This window comes from Fusarium oxysporum, chromosome 7 (genome assembly GCF_000149955.1).
Source record: "Fusarium oxysporum f. sp. lycopersici 4287 chromosome 7, whole genome shotgun sequence".
NCBI lineage: Eukaryota > Fungi > Ascomycota > Sordariomycetes > Hypocreales > Nectriaceae > Fusarium > Fusarium oxysporum.
In genome coordinates this window covers 2375271-2394777 of record NC_030992.1, presented here as the reverse complement: position 1 = coordinate 2394777, position 19507 = coordinate 2375271, and the positions used below count along the sequence as shown (strand labels likewise).

Here is a 19507-nt window from a genome sequence, read left to right as displayed (position 1 = left end):
ACGTTCCAGGCACGCAGCTTTGGAGCTTTATCGGCAATGGATTGCGGTATTCTATTAAACTCAAACCGTCTGGAATGCGGGCGCTTGGTCCTCGAAAGGGTGATCGCCAGATGGACCATTCCAAGGCTACTGTTACCTTACCTGTCACGGCAGCAGGGTATGTAGCACCCCTGAATCGTACAGTATGCACGCGAGTTGTCCACTCCTGTCAGCATGTGCCTTCACTTCATTCTGTGGAGGCATGTCTAGCGTCTTGTCCTCCCATGAATCCCATCCGGCTTCTACGGGACGCCTCATCAAGCCTGGGCCTGACTAGCGATTAGTAGCTAGTGGACTAGGGAGGGGCCCTGGCTGAGTTTTGTTTCCTTCGAGAAATAACTTGCGATTCGCATGCAGCCAAGGGCAAGATAGATATGTAGGGCAGACCAGATACTCCGTACGTATAGTATGCGACGGAAGCCAAGGAGTTAGGATAAGCTGATGTGGAGACGATCGTATCTATCGACACGTTGCCGGACGAGACGAGCGAGGTTCTTGAAAAGAACCATGCCAACTTAGCTGCACAAAACAGCGTGATTCCCGTTCCGTGTGTAGACGGATTTCTTGGGTTGTCGTCACTTTCTTTTACCCTGTCCCGCCCTCAGCCTCCATCTATCTATCATCTTTCTTCTTTCTTTCTCAAAGCCTACATCTTGTAGCCTCTAGGCGCCACTCTCCCTTGTGTTTTTTTTGTGTATTTTCATACTCGTATCCTTTCTTGCATGTGTTCCTGTTTTGTATAACCCGTTTTCTCCCCTTCCAAATGGGTCTTCACTTAAGCTCTGCCTGGAGCACCCCCAGGGGCTGGAGGCTGATTACAGTAACACTCGTCGCCCTGACCTTGCTGCTCGTTGTACCCCTCCATCGGCTCAGCGACGATTCACCGGGCGTTTATGGACATTTGACCAATTATCTCAGCCATGAAGGTGCCGCATACGATGTCGAAGAAGGCTTCGTCGCCAACCTCAACGAGACGACTACCAACCAAATACTGAACGATAAGGAGCCTGCCGAAAAGGTTCCATACGATACGGATTCGCCACAATACACCGGCGAGAAAGACAAAGAAGCCTCTGACAGCGCTGAGAAGCCTGCTGGAGCTCAACACCCAGAGGACGACAAGAAGCCGGATGATGCAGAGGACGATGGAGCGGTTCTTGAGATTGATCATGGCGACAGCGATACACCTCAAAACACCGACCAGATCCACAGCGAGGTGCCAAAGGAGACCACGAAGCCCGAGAGCAGCGAGACCGAATCGCAGGGTGTACAAAGTGGTGAACCCAAGCCGCAAGAGGATGGAAACAAGCCCGAAGAGGCCGATAAGGAACACCGGCCACAGGACAACACGCAGCCTCAGAGTGGTGAAAAGAAACTCCAGGCCGATGAGACAGCCCCAGGCGACGAGCAAAAACAACCACACAGTGAGACTAAGACCCAAGAGAGTGAGAACAAGCATCAGCAGGGTGAAAACAAGGCCCAGGACGATGGAGACAAGCAGCCTGATGGTATCAAGCTCTCTGATCAGTCGCAAAACAACAATGACCACAAGAACGAAGACGGCGATAGCGCGACCAAGGCCCAAGTTTATCAAGATAGCGCGACAACCAGCATCGCGAGTGAGTTCATGCCTTCTCAAACGGCAGACTTGGATGTTCCTTCGGGTCCTTTATCAAACTGGACTGGAGTTTGCGATGGATTTCCCAACACCGATGGTATCATGCTTGTCATGAAAACCGGTGCCACCGAAGCATTTACCAAGCTCCCGGCCCATCTCTTGACGAGCCTGCAGTGTCTGGACGACTATCTTCTCTTTTCTGATCTGGTGAGTAAACATAGCATTCTTTTCCCACAAAGGGGGGGCGCAAGGGGAGCTTTTTTTTTTTTTTTTTTTTTTTTTTTTGGCGCCACCGATGAAATTATATCAAGCCACCGTTCCATAAAGGGTTGCAGCTAACTAATCCGGACAGGACCAACAAATCGACAAGTACCAAATCTACGACGTCCTCAAGGACGTGAAGGATGACGTCAAAAAAGGTCGCAAGGAATTTGACCTCTACAAAGCCCAAACTGAGTGCCCAATTGCTCAGCAGTATTGTACCGAGAATATGAAGGAAGGCTGGAATCTTGATAAGTACAAGTTCCTCCACATGGTAGAGAAAGCCTGGGAGATGCGTCCCAATAAGGAGTGGTACGTGTTTGCTGAAGCCGACACCTACGTCTTCTGGTCGAATCTTGTGTGGTACCTTCGCAACAGGGTCAATGGTACAGAGACACCATACGTCGGCAGTGTTGCCATGCTCAAGGGAAAGCCATTCGCCCATGGCGGCAGTGGTTATGTCATCCATGGAGACACTATGAGGAAGATGGTTGAGATTCCTGACTTGGCACACAAGTACGATATGATGGCTACCCATGAATGCTGTGGTGATTACCTCATGTCCCTGGCTGTTATGGAAACCGGCAAGAAGGTCAAACAAGCACACCCGATGTTCAACGGCGAGAAGCCTGTAACCCTTCCATTTGGCAACAATCACTGGTGTGAGCCTCTCTTGACCATGCATCATATGAATCCCGAGGAAGTCAGCGACGCCTGGCATTTCGAGAAGACGCGACAGAAACAGGTATGTTTGCTAGAGATATGTTGATGTTTGCAGGGAATAAAGCTGATTATCAACGTTAGGGGTTCATCCAAATCAGAGAAATGTATCACCAGTTTTGGGCTCCTCAGCTGGAGGCGGAGCACGACGAGTGGGATAACTTGTCCGACGACGTCTGCTATATTGGATTCGGTCCTGAAGCTCAGGGCAAGGCCACTGATCACCAGAAGGGCCGGCAAAGGAAGGAAAACGAGAAGAATGCCATTGAGCAACACGCTCACCGATCCAAGGAGCACTGTGCTATGGTCTGCGAGGCTGAAAATCTCGATATTTCGGAAGACGATTATTACAATCTCAAGGACGACAAAGAACGCAACGAGATGATCAGGACCCGTTACAGTCAGAAGAAGGGCAACAAGGAGTGGCACACTGGCCGGCGCTGTTTCCAATGGCGTTACCACAACAACGTGTGCTGTATCGCCAGGAGTTTCAAGAGGGGCAAGCCTCGCAAAGAGCAAAAGCCCGAAGAGAAGTGGACAAGTGGCTGGTTTGTGCAAGGCATCAACGATTGGATCGACGCCAAGGGTGACTGTACACCAAAGTGGAAGGATTAAGCAGCGATAGCACTCGACGTGCACTTCTCACTACTATCAACCGGAGTGGAACAAGATCATGAGTGGTGTTTTGTAATCCCTTTCGTGGGATCGGCGTTTAAGGAATTGGGTAATTTGCATCGTGATAAAGGGATATTTCTTGGATACAGATGAACATCTTCTTTTTTTTTCTTTCTTTTTTTTTGGGGGGTATTGGGTCGGCGCATTGTTGCATGATCTGTCAGATTAGAGTAGAGCAGGCCAGAGGAGCAAACATCAGGTTCACAACTGTTAGACAAAGAGATATGGCGGAAACAGATTCATATCAATAGCTCCTTGTGCACACAACGACTTTGAAAGAATTATTGGAAGTAAGCTGACAGGTGTATAAAAATAAAAGCATTACAAAGATGACCTTGCTTGTGACATTGTAAAGTTGATAAATCAGAGTGTCGTGGTGTCTATTTTCCCTTTTGCCCTGATCCTGACAATAGCAAGCCCACAGGCAGTATTACTGGTAACAGCTTGAATGACATTCCCTTCGCCTAGATGTTCTCGATCTATTCCATCATACTAATTGGATTATCAGATGTAAGCTCCAGTAGTTCAATGATGAAGTGTGTATGTCGAGAACAGTGGTCCATGACGTCTGAAGTTAACTACAGGGGTAATTATTACCGTAGATCGATATCTAGCAGTGTTCCTGCTCCACAGTAATTCCAGATATCTGCGTAAATAAGGCAGCACGGTCTCATCGACCTTGGAGTAACGATAAGACACGCTCATGATATCAGAAATGTTTTCATTGCGTCATGTTATGATATGAGAAAGCTCTTTTCCGCACTTTCCTTTTTGGTGCGCACCCCTCCTGATGTTTGCTGTCCATGATCTGACTAAAACGCAGCATCCATTATCCAAAATGCCCACTTCTCAAGAGAGAATAACCCTGAAATCAAAAGTTCTTTAAACAGTAACGCTCCTATAGGTGTCCCAAAAAAAATTAAGCAGATCCAGGTCTTTGTCTTGCTTGGTCTTTGCTTTCATGTCGTCATACCCCCATGGGGGTGAGTTGTTGTATCATATCGTTTATCTTAATTTGCTGTCGTCTAGGTTCATTATGGTGTACCCTGCTTTCCTCCGTGACGTCCACATCGGTGCGGGTTTTTCGGCGACTTCATGTAGCAGTATGGCTTTGCATCCTCTCCTGCGGGCTTGCCAAAAATCTCCTTGATGGAGCAGTACTCATAACCGTCACCCATCCAATCTTTGAGGTGACGATGCAGCTCACATCGCGAAATGCCACACTTTCTGCAGTACACCTGGCCCTTGACACGCATCTGCCCCATAGGATCCTCCTTTTCAGGGTTTCGCTCATGTCGATGGACAAGGGGGCCAGCTCCTCGCCAAGCCCACTCCATGTCGTTTGGTCCAGAGTAGCGGCTGGAAAGAGGAACTGTGCCGTGAAGTCGTCGGTGAATTTCGTAGAAGTTGGAGTTTGTGAGGCCGAAGCAAACGCTGTCAATGGGATCAAGGTGATCGAATATGGTGTAATGAAGCTCAGAAGGAAGATCTAGCAGTGTGTGATCCTTGGGGGGCTGTGGTTGTGTCTGAGGAACTGGTTCATAATCCATTACAGAGTATGAGCGACGAGGAGGAGGCAACTTCGGCCGATGAGGAAGCTGGGCCGCTTTATCCTCGGATGGTACTTCGGGAGTTGGGTGCTGGTAAGGCGTGGATGGAGGAGGCGACTCATTTTCGGGAATGGGTGCTTGTCGCTCAATGTGAGAAGCACCTGAGTGCGACCCGGCAACATGGTCGCCTTGGTAGTCAGTCATTGACCAACCTCTTCTGGGTGCCCTCATCAATCCTCTCTTCTTGTTGAGCTCCTGCATTCGTTTGGCATGTTCTTCCCTGGTCATTGGCGTTGAAGAGTCAGTCCTGCCAAGGCCAGGACGCTTCATAAGAGGCCCATTAGTACCCTCGTGTGTTGGTGTTCCAGCGGGCGAGAATGCGGGATCAGCCAATAATTGAACCATGGTTGGTTGGCAAAAATGGTGCTGTATATTTCCGTTGGGTAAATGCTAAATGCGGCTGAGGTCAAAACCCAGGAGCGGCGTTGCTGATGGCAGTACTTTTTTGAAGATATTCACAATTGCTTGTGATGTAATATCGTAGGAGACGCGGTGAACTGGGAGGGGAAGTGATCCACTCCAGGAAGTTGTCTCCTATGTTGCGTTGACGATGTTGTACCGGTGTCGGTTGTATGTATATCGGTGAAGTGAGAGCCTCACTAACACGTTCATGAGCAGTTGAAGGGTGCGTAAGTTGAAGTTCTGTATTTAAAGAGCCAGGCAAAGACAAATTTGAAAGGAGTGGCGACGTAGACCGGTTATAAAAACGTTGACGATGGATAGACGACAAGGCCGGGCAGGCCTTCCAAGAGCCGGTCGGAGTCCGAAGGTCGGTGGATGCCGTTGCTTGGTTTTGGGGGGTGGTGTGATGGGTCCCGGGACCAGAATTAACCAATTCGAGTTCTGTCCTTGTCCGTCCAGGGGTTAACTGGCACCCTAGGGACATAGAGTTCCGGGAAAAAACCATGATAAGCTAATTCTGGTCTGGCTAGTTTGTCTGAGGCACAGCCGAAGCTTGTGTGCTTCTTTGCTCTGTACTTTTTCTTTTCTGCCTCGCAGCCTCTTTTTAGCTTGTCTTACTGGCCATATGACATGGTGATGCCGAAACCCGCCAGTGGCCGCGATACCGGAACCCTGATTCAAGTTATGGTGGCAACTCGAAAATCATTTCATGGATCCATGTTTTATGGATAGGAATTGGCGTGGGGCCTCTTTGCTGATCATATGGTCCATCAAACGCAACACCAACTCCAACTGCATAGACACAACTCGAGAGTTGTGCAGCGTACCGGCCCGGTATACTCAGTGGTATTTAGTCTATCATCGTATGACGGGAAGAAGTGAAAACCCTTCCCCAGACGATTGTGATGTCGTGTCGTGCAGTGTGTCATGTGGGGGCAAATCATGCCTAGATTGAGCCTGACAGGCACCCTTTCCAGATGTTCCAAGCTTCGCGAACACACGAGAAGTCTGTCTTCTCTTGGAGGGGTATCCTTGGACATGATGCAGACAGAAGGGGTGACAACTAATCTTGCAGCAACTAACTTTAACTGTGCAACGCGGTAGCAACAAGCGGCGTCGACTCATCCAACTCTCTGTTGAGTGTCTGCCTTTTGATCATCAAGCACACTCTTTATCAAACCCATGGCGTTTATGGGAGCGCTAATAACCCCAGTATCAACGTCATTATGGAGATTGACCCCGGCCATGTCCCCTCAACTCAAAGGCACGGGGCCGGAGAACCCCGCTGGGAGCGGACCGGGACCGATCTTAAGTCAGGGTCGTGCAAGGTCTCGACAAAAGTCTCGATGCTGTCATTGGTTTTGGCGAAGAGATCAATCAGCCACAGAGGGCTGAAATGGGAGTCTAGGAGCGGAAATTTGACTCTTGGAAGTACGATATCACTGTCGGCAGGCGAAGATGAAACTGCTGTCTACTCACTAAGGCTTCATGGCCATTTTGGAGACTTCTACTAGAGTAATCATCTTGATAGTCGGGCTCTCCGATTTCCAACTGTACTGAATTCATGGTGGTGCATGTACATTTCTTTGGCTGCCTTAGAATCTCTTGCAAGTCGTTTCGCCTAGTGCATCATTCTTCACTGGCTCTGTTTTCTCTCCTCTTCGTATGTGCTGCGGCTCTTTCAAATTCATCCGTCTTTCGTATTTACTGCAGTTAGAAACCACACATGGCCCCCACAAAGACATGCACAGGAAGTTGCAGACATCAATGCACTTCGTAGGTGTGTACCACCACCTCCTCCATATACCAGTTGACTATACATTCGTATGATATCGGCTTTTCCCCGTGCACAATGAAGCCATGCGAAGTAAACCGTGTCTGTGGTTGCTCTCAAGCAAGCCTGCAACATGATGAGCCCCCTGAGTTCGAAATCGGAGCTTCCCTCCTCACACGACTATGTAGTGACTATACAGCAAGCACCGCTACTTGTGTACCCCAAAGATGCAGGTATGGATCGTTGGTGCTCCAACTTGGGTTACATTTATGCATGTATTAACCGGAATGGCGCGAACGAACCACGCCCAAGAGCCGCCATTGTTTCCGTTCTCGATTGGTGCATGCTATGATCTGAGGTCTCCATACACGGATCATGGTGTTGCTCAGTGGTGAGATTATCTGATGCTACCAGATAGGGGGACCAAGCATGTAAGATCTCCTGATTCTGAATAATCGGATTCGTGCCAATCAGGGTATTTGACGATAGTAGGCGTACAGTTTTTGGAACTGGATAGAATCACACACTACCTTATATGACGCCTAATACTTGCTTGAAAGGAAGGTCATTAGGCTCAAGCTTAAGAACTACCTTCAAGAAGATCAAGTACCAGCAAGCAAGGTGCTATTATGTTGGGAATCGTTGAAATGGCCAATGTCGCTCGTTGACTCGGTCGTGTTAAACCTGAGTCAAGGTTCTCTAGTGAAGGGTACATTTGGAACAAGCTTGGATTCTTTGCCCAACCCTGGCTGTTTACTCCCATTGTGAGACGGGACTGCAAGCCACATCGACATCACAACGTGGTGCCTGGATAGGTAGAAAGAATTGGCGGTGTTGGCGGCACTTCAATATAAATACCATCCATACCATCCATAGCTGAATACTTTGATCTGAGCATTGCATTAGACTCGGAAGCTCATTAACCCCTACATCAGGTTTCAGTTCGTACCGTCTTGTTTGTATTCTTTGTGTTTCAGGCAATTGCCAAATCCCATGAAACATTCGCTGTGTAGCATCTCTATATAATTCACTGTAACTTCATGGCCTACACACTTTCGTCATACGGGTGACCCTGAAGAATTAGTCTATGATCTTGTGATCACTCTTCTGGACAAATGAGAACAGTTGCCAAGAAAGATGTATAAAGCCAGAATAAACCAGACTTAAGATAATACCAGGTTTCTGGTCGTAGCTTGTGCTGACTTAATACTCGTTTGGTCGATACATATATATGATTGACAAAAAGTCTGCCAACTGTACGCTGGTAGGGTCGCAGAAGGACATTTCTTGAATACACTAGACAATGTGCTGAATAAAGCAACATAGTGAGAACGGGGCGACAGCGAACTGTTTGCAAGATGACAAAGTCCCCTTGACTTGTGAGGCTCGTCATGCTTCCTGGGAGCGTAATCCTGGTGAACGAGACGAGATGAGGAAGCATCGCTTGATAGGCTACGACACCAAGCAGCAAACCTCCAATCATCCATGAATTGCCTCGGGAATACTGCCCGTGACAACCATAGTCGAGCTCAATTTTGTAACTTGGCTATGTTCTTGAGGACAACAGAGGAGTATTTGCTGCGATGGTTGTTGAGAAAAATGTTGACGAGCAAACACAACGAAGCACAAAAGACCATTGATCATCAAGAGGTGTGTGAAAACACAGTCTTTTAGTTATATATTTCCAACCTCAGGTCGGCAAAGCATACAGTTCCATGAAAAGAAGAAACTTGGCTGATCCCAGTCCTCTGGTATTGGAGAATATTACCAACTCCAGCGTATTTTTACATCCAAGGTCTGCATGAATACTCAAGTTGTCGGCGGATAGCTTGACCGGAAGCCTCATCATACCCTTCGTATTCCTAATGTCACGCTTCCCAAGTCCCTCAACGCCATAGCTGAATTAGGGTGCCATCCACGTCCGCAGAGAGCAGACTTGGGGCCAGAACAAGACGAAAACACCTGACCGTTCGTCGCCTGCCTGGTAGTTCAAATGGCGACCCAGATGAGCATAACGACCACGTCGAGGCCCTTGCCCTCACCGCCATCATACTTGAAGGTCCACATGCCGTCCTTCTTCTCATCCCAGTAGGCGCCTGTGGCACTGTGCATTCCTCGTCGACCGACATGGGGCTTTCCGTCAGTGGCAGTCGCTTCGGAGCTGGTAGAAATGTGAGGCTCTTCAGCCTTGATCTCGGTGCCACCACGGGGCTTGTTCAGGGCGGACGTAGGGACGAGGTGCTGCACGATGGTGCTGTTGCATGCGAACTTGAACGAGGGAGCAGAAGCGCCCTCGGGGGTTGACTCAGAGATGACGGCTTTCAGAACAGAGCTCTGCATTCATGGTCAATATTTCGACTACAACGCTGTGTAGAGTTGTGCCTTCAACCTACAATAATTGTCGAGTTCCATTGCTCGGTCTTTGCATGATCGTAGAATTCAGCGCTTCCAATCGCGCTGTTGCAGGCCTGTAATTGTTGTGATTAGTACACGCGTCGAAAGAAGCGGCCGTCTTGTGGTTGGCGGTAAGCAGAGATGAATGGGCGACGTACATCAGTAGCGATCTGCTTGAGGCGGTTGGCGGGAATCGGCTGGATAAAGATTAACTCTTGCACGGATAGAGGATCCTTTCAGCGTTTGTGCACATACAGGAGTGGCCATTGTAGAGATTGGTGTCGTTTTGGGGTTGAGAGGATGGTTTGGAGCTGAGTTAATGTATGATGGATGGCGTCGTGGATCGGATTGGACAGGTAGAAAACGGTCGGTAAACAAAAACAAGCCTCGTTATCAGAGGAACCGGTTTATGTATTCATGCACAAACCATGGCTAGCACCTTCAGTAACAACAACCTTAATTTTTTTTTTTTCATCATGCTTCGCGCTCGAGAGAAGCATTTGTGAGCAATTCTCATGGTCAAGACAACCAAATCTAGTTATTTACTATCCATAATCGGGACCATTTTATTATCATGATGATTCTAGCTCAGTCTGTGTCAGATTGTCTTTCTATAGCGGCTACCTACCACCCAGACAAGGGAGCCAGTCAGGCACGTGATCAATATTGAGTGCAATCGATCGTTGACAACAATAGCTACCTACGGTATTGTAGAGCTAGATAGTTTGAGATAAGGGTGTTGATCTAGAATGCAAGATCTTATTCTAAAATTCGATATAATTTGGTCTTCATTACTAAGGTATCGCACTCTTGTGCCTACATGTGTATCCCGCACAAGAGATAACTTAAGACAACAATCAACATTCATTTGCTGCTGCTCATATTATTCACTCTAACCCTTTAAAGACACCCAATGCGACACAACCTGATCTCCAGTATCTCCTTTTGGATATGAAGTTGCGCACTGATCCGGTGTGTCTCAATGGTACCAGTAAGCATTGCTAAGAATAACAAAATCACCGTTGCCTTCGAAATGACTCGTCATTCCAAGTGAGGTCTACGAGATTAAGAGATTTATCAAAAGCTGTAAAGAACATGTGATCTATCATCGGTGTACAGGTTGGTGATTCCATGTAATCAGGAAGGAATTCAAGAGAGATCCGGCGGCACCTGTATCCGTACCTGCTTCTGAATGCTAAGTTTTCTGCAGTTGATAGGGCGGTCGCGTGCTGCTATTGTGTCCAACCAATGAGCCACGTGCTCTTCGAAGCAGGATCCAAGCTTGCTACTTACAGGAACACACACCGAGAAGTGGGGCGAGCGTCTCGTCCTCGTTTCGGCAGTCCAGTCCATGTCGTACATAAACAGACGACTTGGGCCTTTTCTTTATCACAAACATATTTTGGTCAAGTGAAGTCATTCGCCAATCGCTCGCACTAGGATTACCGATTGAGCATCATCTCATCCCCTCTCAAGAACGACCAGTTTTACTTTTACTTGGCAGCGCTCCTCCTCCTTCCTTCGCTAACGGGTTCACAACACTCGCTACTGGAGCTGTCAACAATAAAACCTCGCCAATTTCGAGCAATTCCGACATGTCTTCCCAACCTCTCCTTCAGACCACTCCCGGTACGTCCGCCCCAAGTACCCATTGAATCTCGCAATTGACATTTGGTTATCTTGCTCTATCTAACATGTCTTCTAGGTAAGCGCATTGCTTTGCCAACCCGCGTCGAACCCAAGGTCTTCTTCGCGAACGAACGAACTTTCCTGTCATGGCTCAACTTCACCGTCATCCTCGGCGCCCTCGCCATCGGCATGCTTAACTTCGGTGATAGAGTCGCCTTCATCTCTGCATTCCTCTTCACTGGCGTCGCTATGTTGACCATGATATACGCATTGGTGACGTACCATTGGCGAGCCAAGTCTATAAGAATGAAGGGCCAGGCTGGCTTTGATGACCGTTTTGGTCCCACCGTTCTGGCCATCATTCTTCTACTGGCCGTCATTGTCAACTTTGTCCTCCGAATCACCGACAAGTCCAAGAACAATGGCAACTAGAGACTCACTGGACATCACTACAGCGGTTGCAGTCAACTAACGGAATATAATGGCCGCTGATATGGGAAGAGGCGGGAATGGCTCTGCGGGGAATGGAGTCTTAGGGTGTATTGGGCCATTGGCGTTAGAGCCGGGACATCACAAATTTTCTTTACACAGTATTGCACGATTATAGCGGCACAAATAAAAGCAGAATGTTATATTTACTTGCGCTGGGTATCTTGTGATTTGCTATATGGCTTGCTCAACCATAAACCATCCCTGGAGTGGTTCATTGAAGTATTTTTAAACATAAAGGTAGACAAAACAGCCTGAACAGAGTAGAATTATGGGGATTGTATCAAGCCTGCTTGGCTGTACCAGACTGGACCGTAACACCCTTCTTTATTTTCAATTCCTGTATGGGCACAGTCGAAAGGAAAATCCTCATTGACTTCACAGATCGTGGAGAGGGCTGAGGTAACACTGCGCCTTCAAATCGGCTGTGCATAACCTCGAAATCGTCGTTGTCGGAATCATTGTCTTCTTGGATGTTCTTTTCAAGGATTGTCTCTTCAACAATATCCTTGCTTTTAGACTTTTCTGGTTGGTCAAATAGCTGGTTGTACTGATAATATGCTCTCCCTTCTTCAATGACAATCCGCTTGCATTTTTCCACCACTGTGATGAGCTTGCAGACATCGGCGGTTCGCGCATACAGCAGTGCTACTCGAGGGCGGTCGCCTTGGGTTATTATATGATTTGCGACCTGCATGATGCGCTTCTTGATTTGCGTCGACGAGATAACTGAAGCAGGCAGGATGTCATATTTGGAGTTGAGCTCGGCGATGATGGTTTCGTGGGGAGCTAGCAGAGCTGGTATTGGAGTCTTAGGATCGTTGTTTCGGGGTCGCTTCGGCAAATGGGCATCTTTGGAGACATTCGTATCTGGCTTCCTTTTGCCAGAGGCATGGTTGGATGTTGCAGTGGGCATCTTTGTGAGTGAAAATGTTAAAAGAACGAGGTGGCTCTAGCGGATAGAAAAGTTGCAGTCCGGGACTTGAGCTTTGCGGGGCACATGCAAGTCCGTACTTGGTGTAGATTTGGAGTACAGAGGCGTTTATTCATTGGATCAAATGCTTGGCACTTTGTACCTTGCTTAACACCTAATACATTCGAAGAATCTTTCACAGGACAGTTTGCCAGAATGCACTACCTAAGGTAGGTAGGTAGTCTACGTAAGCACCTTCAAAGAGTTCCAGTTATTGGTAAGGCACCATGAGCTTCCCTTTTTTCCCCCCTTACATTTCTTTTGTAAGGTGATTTCCTCAACTCAGTAGGCTGTCCCTTTGGGACCAAACCTCAGAAGCACGTGGCTGTATGCAATGAGAGACAGCTCACTAAGGCAACTCATTGTGGATGATTGCTAGATTTGAGATTGGAACATGGTAAAAAGTGGCTGGCAGGGCTTGCGCCACAACTCCAAAGTCGTGTTGAGATCTTGAACGCATAAGCACAGCTCGGCTTATCTAAGTCTGACTCTTCGGCAGCTCAGGCGAGATAATGTTAACCTTACTAAATCTCTTTCGCCAATTTATTCATATCAGAATTCCCTCCATTACCCTCTAGCAGAGATGAGCAGATGAGTGACCATTTTACGAGCAGCACTCCCATTTGAAGATGTCATGGATGACGATTTGGACCAGAGTCACCTAGTGGGGCTGAGGGTAGCTCCTGAGGAACCCAAAAGAATCACCTCATCGTGCTTCAAAATCCCCCATCACCTAGCTTTCAATTTACAGCCTTGCATAGCATGGACGAGGTTCTCCCGCAACGCTCACCGGATGATAGTAACTCAAATGTTGCAGTTTCTGTTGATACTTTAACCTGAGAGATGCAGGAGCCTGCACCAGATTTGGACGCAATAACCAACCAGAGTGAGGCTTCTAAGAGAAAGCCACTCATGTTAAGGTACAGACACAGGACACTAGCACAGTCTAAACAATTACAGCTTGGCTTCCAAGCCAAGTGGAAAATAAGCGAGCTGCTTGGAAGTGGCTGCAGCAACTTACAGAGAGATAGACCCACAACCTACACACCATCCTGTTTCGTTCTAACCAAATGTGTCTCATTGATGGTTGCATTGTCAGACGTCCAAGACTCGTCCCGAAGTCAAGTGTAGGACTGATTGCCCAGATTCAAAACCAGTAGCATGTGATGGGTGAGACAGACAGGCGAAGAAACATTCCAAGGCCCCAAGAGAACTAATGAGCAAGACAGTCCTGTCAGATCTCATCAAGCGAGGCAGTTTTCAGGCAACCTGCCTAGTAGCTAGTGTAGCTGCCAAGCGCGAGATAAGATGGATTTAGGTTTGGAACATGCTTTACTCCAAGTTGTTGGGATTGCAGCCAAATCCTCTGAGTAGAAGTATATACGGTAGTGTTTTGTACCTGAACAGGTGCCTTGAAGCGCATTCCCAGGCAGTCCCAGGCTCTTCAGGTCTTTCCGGGCTGTTCGTCGAATCACGATTAGGAGTTGCTACTTGAGAAGCGCATAAGTATTTGAAACTGCATATGTTGAAGCATTGTCTCTACATGTGCAGCAGTCTGCACTAGCTCGGACTAGGCCATCGACTGGATCTGACGGATCTCTTCCTGTCCAGTCCTGAGTTAATTGGGCACTTGTTTGTTATCACTGCCAACAAGCCGGGAAGTGACTGGGATCATAGCAGGAGACAAACGGCGAAACTCATCTGAAGCAACAAACAACCAACTTGACCGCCACAAAACCACATTTTTCTTTAATTGCTTTATGACAATCTATCTGCCAGTCTTGGTAGGGATCACAAGGTACTAGATAAGTCAGCGTTCAAGATTCGATGTTTCCATTATGCTGTCAGGGCCAAGTGATCCAGCTTGCATTTATTAGTGGATGGTTCTGAGTTTCTGGCCGTCGTCGTACCGCAATCACAATCCCCTGGCTCCTTCCATGCTTGGCTGATGGTCCACTCCCCAAAGGGACCCAGAAAACCCCAATTTCGCCCCTGCGTACCCACCAACAGCCTGCCAGCACTTGACTCCCTTGACTTCTAGGCTTGTTTTAGCCTGCTCGACAGCTTCGCCTCAGGTCTGCTTTTTGTGGGCACTCAGTCGGCCGTTCAATCAAATCAAGTCTCTGGCCGATCGCTCATTCAATCAGGGAGGAAACCCAGTACACAAGCAGCACCAAAACAAGAGACCGAGACCCAAGCGTCACTCTCGGGTACTGACTGTGAAGGACTGAACTCTGAGGTGCTCTCATCACGCACACTGCAAGTGCCACCCACTTTCTCCTTCTTCCAGTTTGACTTTATCCCCATTTCCCTCGACGTCGTGTCAGACTCCCGCAACAGCAGCATCAATTCCACTTGCACCTACACTGTACTTCCACTTCCCCCTCGACGCACCTTCCCTCCCATGTGTTATCGATTTTCCTCTTCGCACATTCATTTGCGCCTGCACCCCCATTTTCCCACCTTTCTCTTTGCTGCTTCACTACCACAACCCACCTAATCTTCCCTCTTACACGCTCTCCCGTCTCGTCTCGTCTCCCTCCCTCTTCATTCACAACACACTCTCCCTCTCAAAGAAAACACTTCTTTGTTTGCTGTCTCTCAGAGGCCACAAAGTCGAGGCTTTCGCTAGCGCTCGATCACTTCTTTCTTCTCTCTCTTCCGGCACATTGTCGCTCTGAGTATTTGTCCTTACTGTCGCTGGTTGACCCAAACTCCTCTCTGGTTCTGGCCTGTTCTGAGGGGCCACATCATCAAACCCCTTTGCGCCCGACTCCGATTGTCCGATCCGCAAACCTACTTTCCAGTTACGTCAGCCTCACCTGCGCCACATCTCTCGCAAACTTGGCACCCGCTCCCATAATTTTCACCCGTCTTCAAACCCATACACAGCTGCTGCCTGTCGCATTGATACAAAAGCTCGCTACGGCCCTTCCGTCGTGACTTTTTGGTCTCCTCCTTGACTTCTTGTCGAGGTATCCTCATGTTTCGATTCTGGACATCTGAATCACGGGGAAGCGACAAGACGCTGCCGGCAACACCACCAATCGCAGACCTGCTGAAGCCATTTCAGTCACCCCTGTTACCAGAAACGAAAGTATCAGGGTCGCCCGAGGCGCAGCCTCCTAAACGGAGACGGCCAAGCGTATATGGCTCTGATAAAACGTCCGATATGAACGTGCCTATAAAGCGCGCCAAGATAGACCTAGATATAATAGGCGACAGTTTCTCAGCATCCGGCCCAAAACCACAAGAAAGTCCTACGGCCTCTAGTTTGGACGATGCCCGGGATGAGATTCGCCATCAGTTTGGTCTTGAAATTTTGCTAAAGCATGATGAACTTCGGCTCATTAACCAGGAACTCGCGAAATGTCAGGTTGCTCTGGAGCAGCTCCGACGTTGTCATCTCATCCCTTACCCTGTGAATTGCCCAACTCCTGAACAGATGCTGAATGTCAGTGCCGGAAAGGGACCAGCTATTCAGTCACGTCCGGGGGAAGCTGTACCAAGGTGGGCACCCCCGTTTGGTGTCGTTGATGGCCCATATGCCAGACACTATGCCAAGTGGCTTATTCCTGATCCTTCGTTTGATGGCATACAGCCCGAGTGGCATTTTACTCCAGAAGCCTCACGCGCGAGAGCTTCGTTTGCTGAAGGGCGGACGACAAGAAATAGCTTCACCGAATCTGGAACTTCGCTCAAGGCCCGTTCAGGCCGTGGAGCTGGGAGTCAGAAGTTACAATCTTTGTCAAGTGGCTATCCTCAACCAAAAGACAAGGCTGGCCCATGTATCTTGAAGCGCGCCGATGGGAAGACGGTAAAGTTGGTATGTCTTGATTGCAACCGGGAGAACTTTTCAAGTACTCAGGGATTTATCAATCACTGCCGCATTGCTCATAAGAGGGACTTCAAGAGCCACGAGGAAGCAGCCGTTCAGAGCGGACATCCAATTGAAGTAACAGAAGGGGGGGTTGTTGGAGAGGAAAAGGCGCCTACACCGACCATGCCAACTCTGACTTCCACTTCTGTGCATCCTTTCGCCCAACCTGATATGACTGAACAGCAGGCATACATTGCTCTCAGATCAAGAATTGCCGATTCGCTTAGGCTTTATCATCAAGGCAAGCTGCCTGGCGTCACTCATATCCCTTCGCTTCATGGCAAACCTCGTGGGCGTGAAGTGCAAATGACTGGCTCTGTCGCAGGAGCTTCGGATGTGCCCTTTCTCTCACATCTACTGCAAAGTCGGAAGTTCGACGGCAACTTACGTGAACTGGTTGCAGATGCAAAGACAAAGATTGCATTGGACGATATGACTTCCGGTGAAGAATCGGAGCCTGCTGAGACATCAGTTGAGGAGATGGAACTAGGAGACCCGCCTGCTGTGCGAAAACCAGTCGTTATGCGCGTGCCCGCAAAGGCTACTCATTCTCCAACTGTCATGGCCGCATCAGTCCATTCAGCCAGTAGCAAAGGTCGTGCCCCCCCAATCGCGTTCAAGACGTCTGCAAACTGCGGATCGCGTAATGCGAATCCTGTACTTTCAGACGAAGATTTGGACATGGAAGATGTTGACATGAGCCCCAATACCATGGTCAGCAACAATGCGCCTTCCCTTGTTAGTGATGATGGAGAGTACGATGATACAGATGATGGCTCCTCTGTTTCTGGCACAAGTGATCATCTCGAAACCGAGTCAGTGTCGGACGTAGAAGAGATCACGTTGGATGACGACCAGGATTCGCGCTCACTGCGTCGGGGATCCAGCGGCGCATCAGGCGCCGTAAGGCTTCGTAAGGACGACCCCAAGCATGTTACTCTGATGACGCCGGTCAAGAGTAATGCCAGGGAACGAAGGTCGCGTAAACTCTGAACTACTGGAACATAGCATCTACACATTGTGTGCCGATCTTTCCATCCATTATTGCCAACGCTATACAGTCACAAACCATTGGATTCGCCTTTCTTCTTGAACCACCGATTTTCAACCATATATTTTTTTAGTCAATATGTTACGAACAACCACTGGGAACAGGTCACGATTGAGAAACGACAACTGCTTGGTTTCAGTCTGTCACAAACGAAAATTGGGGCTATTGGGGGCGCTTTGTGAGATTACAGTACGGGAAACATGCGGTCTTGTTTGAATTAGAGAATTATGTATATTCACTGAGGCGCTACGGAACGGGACTTCTTATTGGAATGCAGTTTGGTTGTTGCACCTCTGTTTTTTTTTCGTTATTAGTATGTTGAGCGATTATCCCTAGACAAGAAGGGACATGTTGTACGATCGGAATAGTTATATCAAGAGTTTAGTTTCAAGCAGTTCCGCCTGTTTGTATCATGATTTCTCAGTGGTAACAAGCTGGCAGTGTAAAAGCACGATGAATAAGACCAAAAGCAGACGTAGCAATTCTTTCCTGACGATTACGAAGACTCACAAATTGGTTGTTCAGCCAAGAAATGGTCGTCTCTACCCCTGATGGCTTTTCTCAGCTAACATAAGGTTTGGACATGCTACTAAACTAGAGTACATCCCTGCGAATACTTGATGGCCCACCCAATCGGATTAAGCAATGTTATCTCTAATTAGGGTTAGAGGCGAAACGTACAACAGTAGTGCAGATCTTGGAATGATTTTCAGGAAAGCACATGGAGTATCCGTACATGTAGTTCAGATCATCAACTGGCTGAGGTCATTTACCTAGCCGAGTGTATATTAATGAATTAGGTTATTACTTAGATAGTTCATTGATGGCACGCTTTTCGGCCGTAAGCTCAGACCAAATTTAACTCCTCCATGTTACTCATAAACCATTTCCAATGCAATTACAGAATAGCAGCGACTACACCGGCGACGGCTAGAAGGACACCAGCAGTGTTGCGTGCCTTGTCGGCAGCATTGTTGGTGTTCTCGGCGCTGGCGGCAGACTCAGTAGCAGAGCTGGTTGCATCAGGAGCACCGGAACCAGTGGCGGTAGCATCGGATGCGTCAGCTGTCGCTGTGGAAGAGCTGGTCTTGGTGGCCTTGGTCGCAGTGCCATAGAGAGAAGCCTGCTGGCAGTTGACCTGGACCTGGCTCTGGGCGGAGCTGGCGCGAGGGTCGTCTGGGCAGTTGTTGAAGCAGCTGGAGGTAGATGTTAGATGAAAAGTTCAGTTCACAAGGTACAGGCATGCTTCACTTACGTAGCAACAGCCTCATATGAAGCACAGAGACAGTCCCAGTCGTTAGACTTGCAGTCCTGGACCTTTGCGTTCTCGGTCTCGAGACATCTCTTGACTATGTACTCAGCCTCGCACTCGCTCGAGGCAGAGGGAGCAGCGCCAGAGTCAGTGGAAGACTGAGCAGAAGCCGCAGCAGCGAAGAGGGCGAGGGACCAGAGGAATTTCATGATGGCAGTTACGTGAGGTTGACGTTTGAGGATGGAGTAGGAAGAATTGGAGAATCCAGAGTAGGTTAAGGAGAAAAGACGGGTCCTGGCACAGGGAGACCAAGAGCAGATATATAAACTGAGGAGTTCGAGGCGTTTTTAATCACACAGGCGAGTACGGGGGATATTAGCAACAGGGTCTTGTTTAGCATCGTGCCGTATGGGCATGGGTAAGGAAGCTCTGCCGTCCCACCCCCAGGCGAGGCCAATGCGCCCCATAGCAAGTATGAACTGTACATGGTACGGGCTAGCTGACAGGGGCTGCTCAGATTTTGTTCAAGTCCTTACTATCCGTACGTAGGCCGGAGATAGAGTGTTGAGGGGGGTAGACAAAGGGCTGGATGCATGTTGCCGTTTGGTGGTTTTCGTATTATTAGTGGCTTAAGCTTGGACATGTTCTGTTTTTGCCTACTTATCTGTTGTTACTGAAGCTCATTTCACCGACATATTCAGACCGATGCTCAGTAACACATGATAAATGTCTTTGAAGTC

At 48.5% G+C, this 19507-nt stretch overlaps 7 protein-coding genes across 7 annotated transcripts; 3 read left to right on the top strand and 4 right to left on the bottom strand.

The window, feature by feature from the left end:
* Positions 1 to 377: 377 nt before the first annotated feature.
* On the top strand, positions 378 to 6033 carry FOXG_05474 (uncharacterized protein). Its single transcript, XM_018383768.1, has 3 exons — positions 378 to 1864; positions 2010 to 2663; positions 2723 to 6033. Exons 1-3 carry the CDS (start codon positions 803 to 805, stop codon positions 3251 to 3253), a joined length of 2247 nt encoding a protein of 748 aa, XP_018240763.1. The 5' UTR covers positions 378 to 802; the 3' UTR covers positions 3254 to 6033.
* On the bottom strand, positions 3423 to 5939 carry FOXG_05473 (uncharacterized protein). The gene has a single exon (XM_018383767.1). The coding sequence runs from the start codon at positions 5266 to 5268 to the stop codon at positions 4348 to 4350; it is 921 nt and encodes a 306-aa protein (XP_018240764.1). The 5' UTR covers positions 5269 to 5939; the 3' UTR covers positions 3423 to 4347.
* Positions 6034 to 8368: 2335 nt separating the features above from the next.
* Positions 8369 to 10071, bottom strand: FOXG_05472 (uncharacterized protein). Its single transcript, XM_018383766.1, has 4 exons — positions 9749 to 10071; positions 9652 to 9690; positions 9493 to 9567; positions 8369 to 9433 (listed from the first exon to the last, which is right to left on the bottom strand). The coding sequence occupies exons 1-4, from the start codon at positions 9758 to 9760 to the stop codon at positions 9089 to 9091; spliced, it is 471 nt and encodes a 156-aa protein (XP_018240762.1). The 5' UTR covers positions 9761 to 10071; the 3' UTR covers positions 8369 to 9088.
* Positions 10072 to 10612: 541 nt separating this feature from the next.
* On the top strand, positions 10613 to 12625 carry FOXG_05471 (vacuolar transporter chaperone 1). The gene is made up of 2 exons (XM_018383765.1): positions 10613 to 11122; positions 11199 to 12625. The coding sequence occupies exons 1-2, from the start codon at positions 11089 to 11091 to the stop codon at positions 11552 to 11554; spliced, it is 390 nt and encodes a 129-aa protein (XP_018240761.1). The 5' UTR covers positions 10613 to 11088; the 3' UTR covers positions 11555 to 12625.
* FOXG_05470 (uncharacterized protein) lies at positions 11730 to 12683 on the bottom strand. Its single transcript, XM_018383764.1, has 2 exons — positions 12646 to 12683; positions 11730 to 12527 (listed from the first exon to the last, which is right to left on the bottom strand). Exon 2 carries the CDS (start codon positions 12525 to 12527, stop codon positions 11895 to 11897), a length of 633 nt encoding a protein of 210 aa, XP_018240760.1. The 5' UTR covers positions 12646 to 12683; the 3' UTR covers positions 11730 to 11894.
* Positions 12684 to 14717: 2034 nt separating this feature from the next.
* On the top strand, positions 14718 to 18040 carry FOXG_05469 (ADA HAT complex component 1). Its single transcript, XM_018383763.1, has one exon. It carries the CDS (start codon positions 15568 to 15570, stop codon positions 17455 to 17457), a length of 1890 nt encoding a protein of 629 aa, XP_018240759.1. The 5' UTR covers positions 14718 to 15567; the 3' UTR covers positions 17458 to 18040.
* A 138-nt stretch (positions 18041 to 18178) lies between these two features.
* On the bottom strand, positions 18179 to 19369 carry FOXG_05468 (uncharacterized protein). The gene is made up of 2 exons (XM_018383762.1): positions 18771 to 19369; positions 18179 to 18711 (listed from the first exon to the last, which is right to left on the bottom strand). Exons 1-2 carry the CDS (start codon positions 18974 to 18976, stop codon positions 18414 to 18416), a joined length of 504 nt encoding a protein of 167 aa, XP_018240758.1. The 5' UTR covers positions 18977 to 19369; the 3' UTR covers positions 18179 to 18413.
* Positions 19370 to 19507: the final 138 nt, after the last annotated feature.

What these genes read in the sequence shown, in the direction of transcription:
- FOXG_05474 (XM_018383768.1), top strand. Translation starts at nt 803, where the DNA reads ATGGGTCTTCACTTAAGCTCTGCCTGGAGCACCCCCAGGGGCTGGAGG. An exon ending in ATCTTCTCTTTTCTGATCTG is followed by an intron (nt 1,865 to 2,009) that starts GTGAGTAAACAT and finishes TAATCCGGACAG; the next exon opens with GACCAACAAATCGACAAGTA. An exon ending in AGAAGACGCGACAGAAACAG is followed by an intron (nt 2,664 to 2,722) that starts GTATGTTTGCTA and finishes TATCAACGTTAG; the next exon opens with GGGTTCATCCAAATCAGAGA.
- FOXG_05473 (XM_018383767.1), bottom strand. Translation starts at nt 5,268, where the DNA reads ATGGTTCAATTATTGGCTGATCCCGCATTCTCGCCCGCTGGAACACCA.
- FOXG_05472 (XM_018383766.1), bottom strand. An exon ending in TCAAGCAGATCGCTACTGAT is followed by an intron (nt 9,568 to 9,651) that starts GTACGTCGCCCA and finishes CAACAATTACAG; the next exon opens with GCCTGCAACAGCGCGATTGG. An exon ending in AATGGAACTCGACAATTATT is followed by an intron (nt 9,434 to 9,492) that starts GTAGGTTGAAGG and finishes CCATGAATGCAG; the next exon opens with AGCTCTGTTCTGAAAGCCGT.
- FOXG_05471 (XM_018383765.1), top strand. Translation starts at nt 11,089, where the DNA reads ATGTCTTCCCAACCTCTCCTTCAGACCACTCCCG. An exon ending in TCTCCTTCAGACCACTCCCG is followed by an intron (nt 11,123 to 11,198) that starts GTACGTCCGCCC and finishes CATGTCTTCTAG; the next exon opens with GTAAGCGCATTGCTTTGCCA.
- FOXG_05470 (XM_018383764.1), bottom strand. Translation starts at nt 12,527, where the DNA reads ATGCCCACTGCAACATCCAACCATGCCTCTGGCAAAAGGAAGCCAGAT.
- FOXG_05469 (XM_018383763.1), top strand. Translation starts at nt 15,568, where the DNA reads ATGTTTCGATTCTGGACATCTGAATCACGGGGAAGCGACAAGACGCTG.
- FOXG_05468 (XM_018383762.1), bottom strand. Translation starts at nt 18,976, where the DNA reads ATGAAATTCCTCTGGTCCCTCGCCCTCTTCGCTGCTGCGGCTTCTGCT. An exon ending in TCATATGAGGCTGTTGCTAC is followed by an intron (nt 18,712 to 18,770) that starts GTAAGTGAAGCA and finishes ATCTACCTCCAG; the next exon opens with CTGCTTCAACAACTGCCCAG.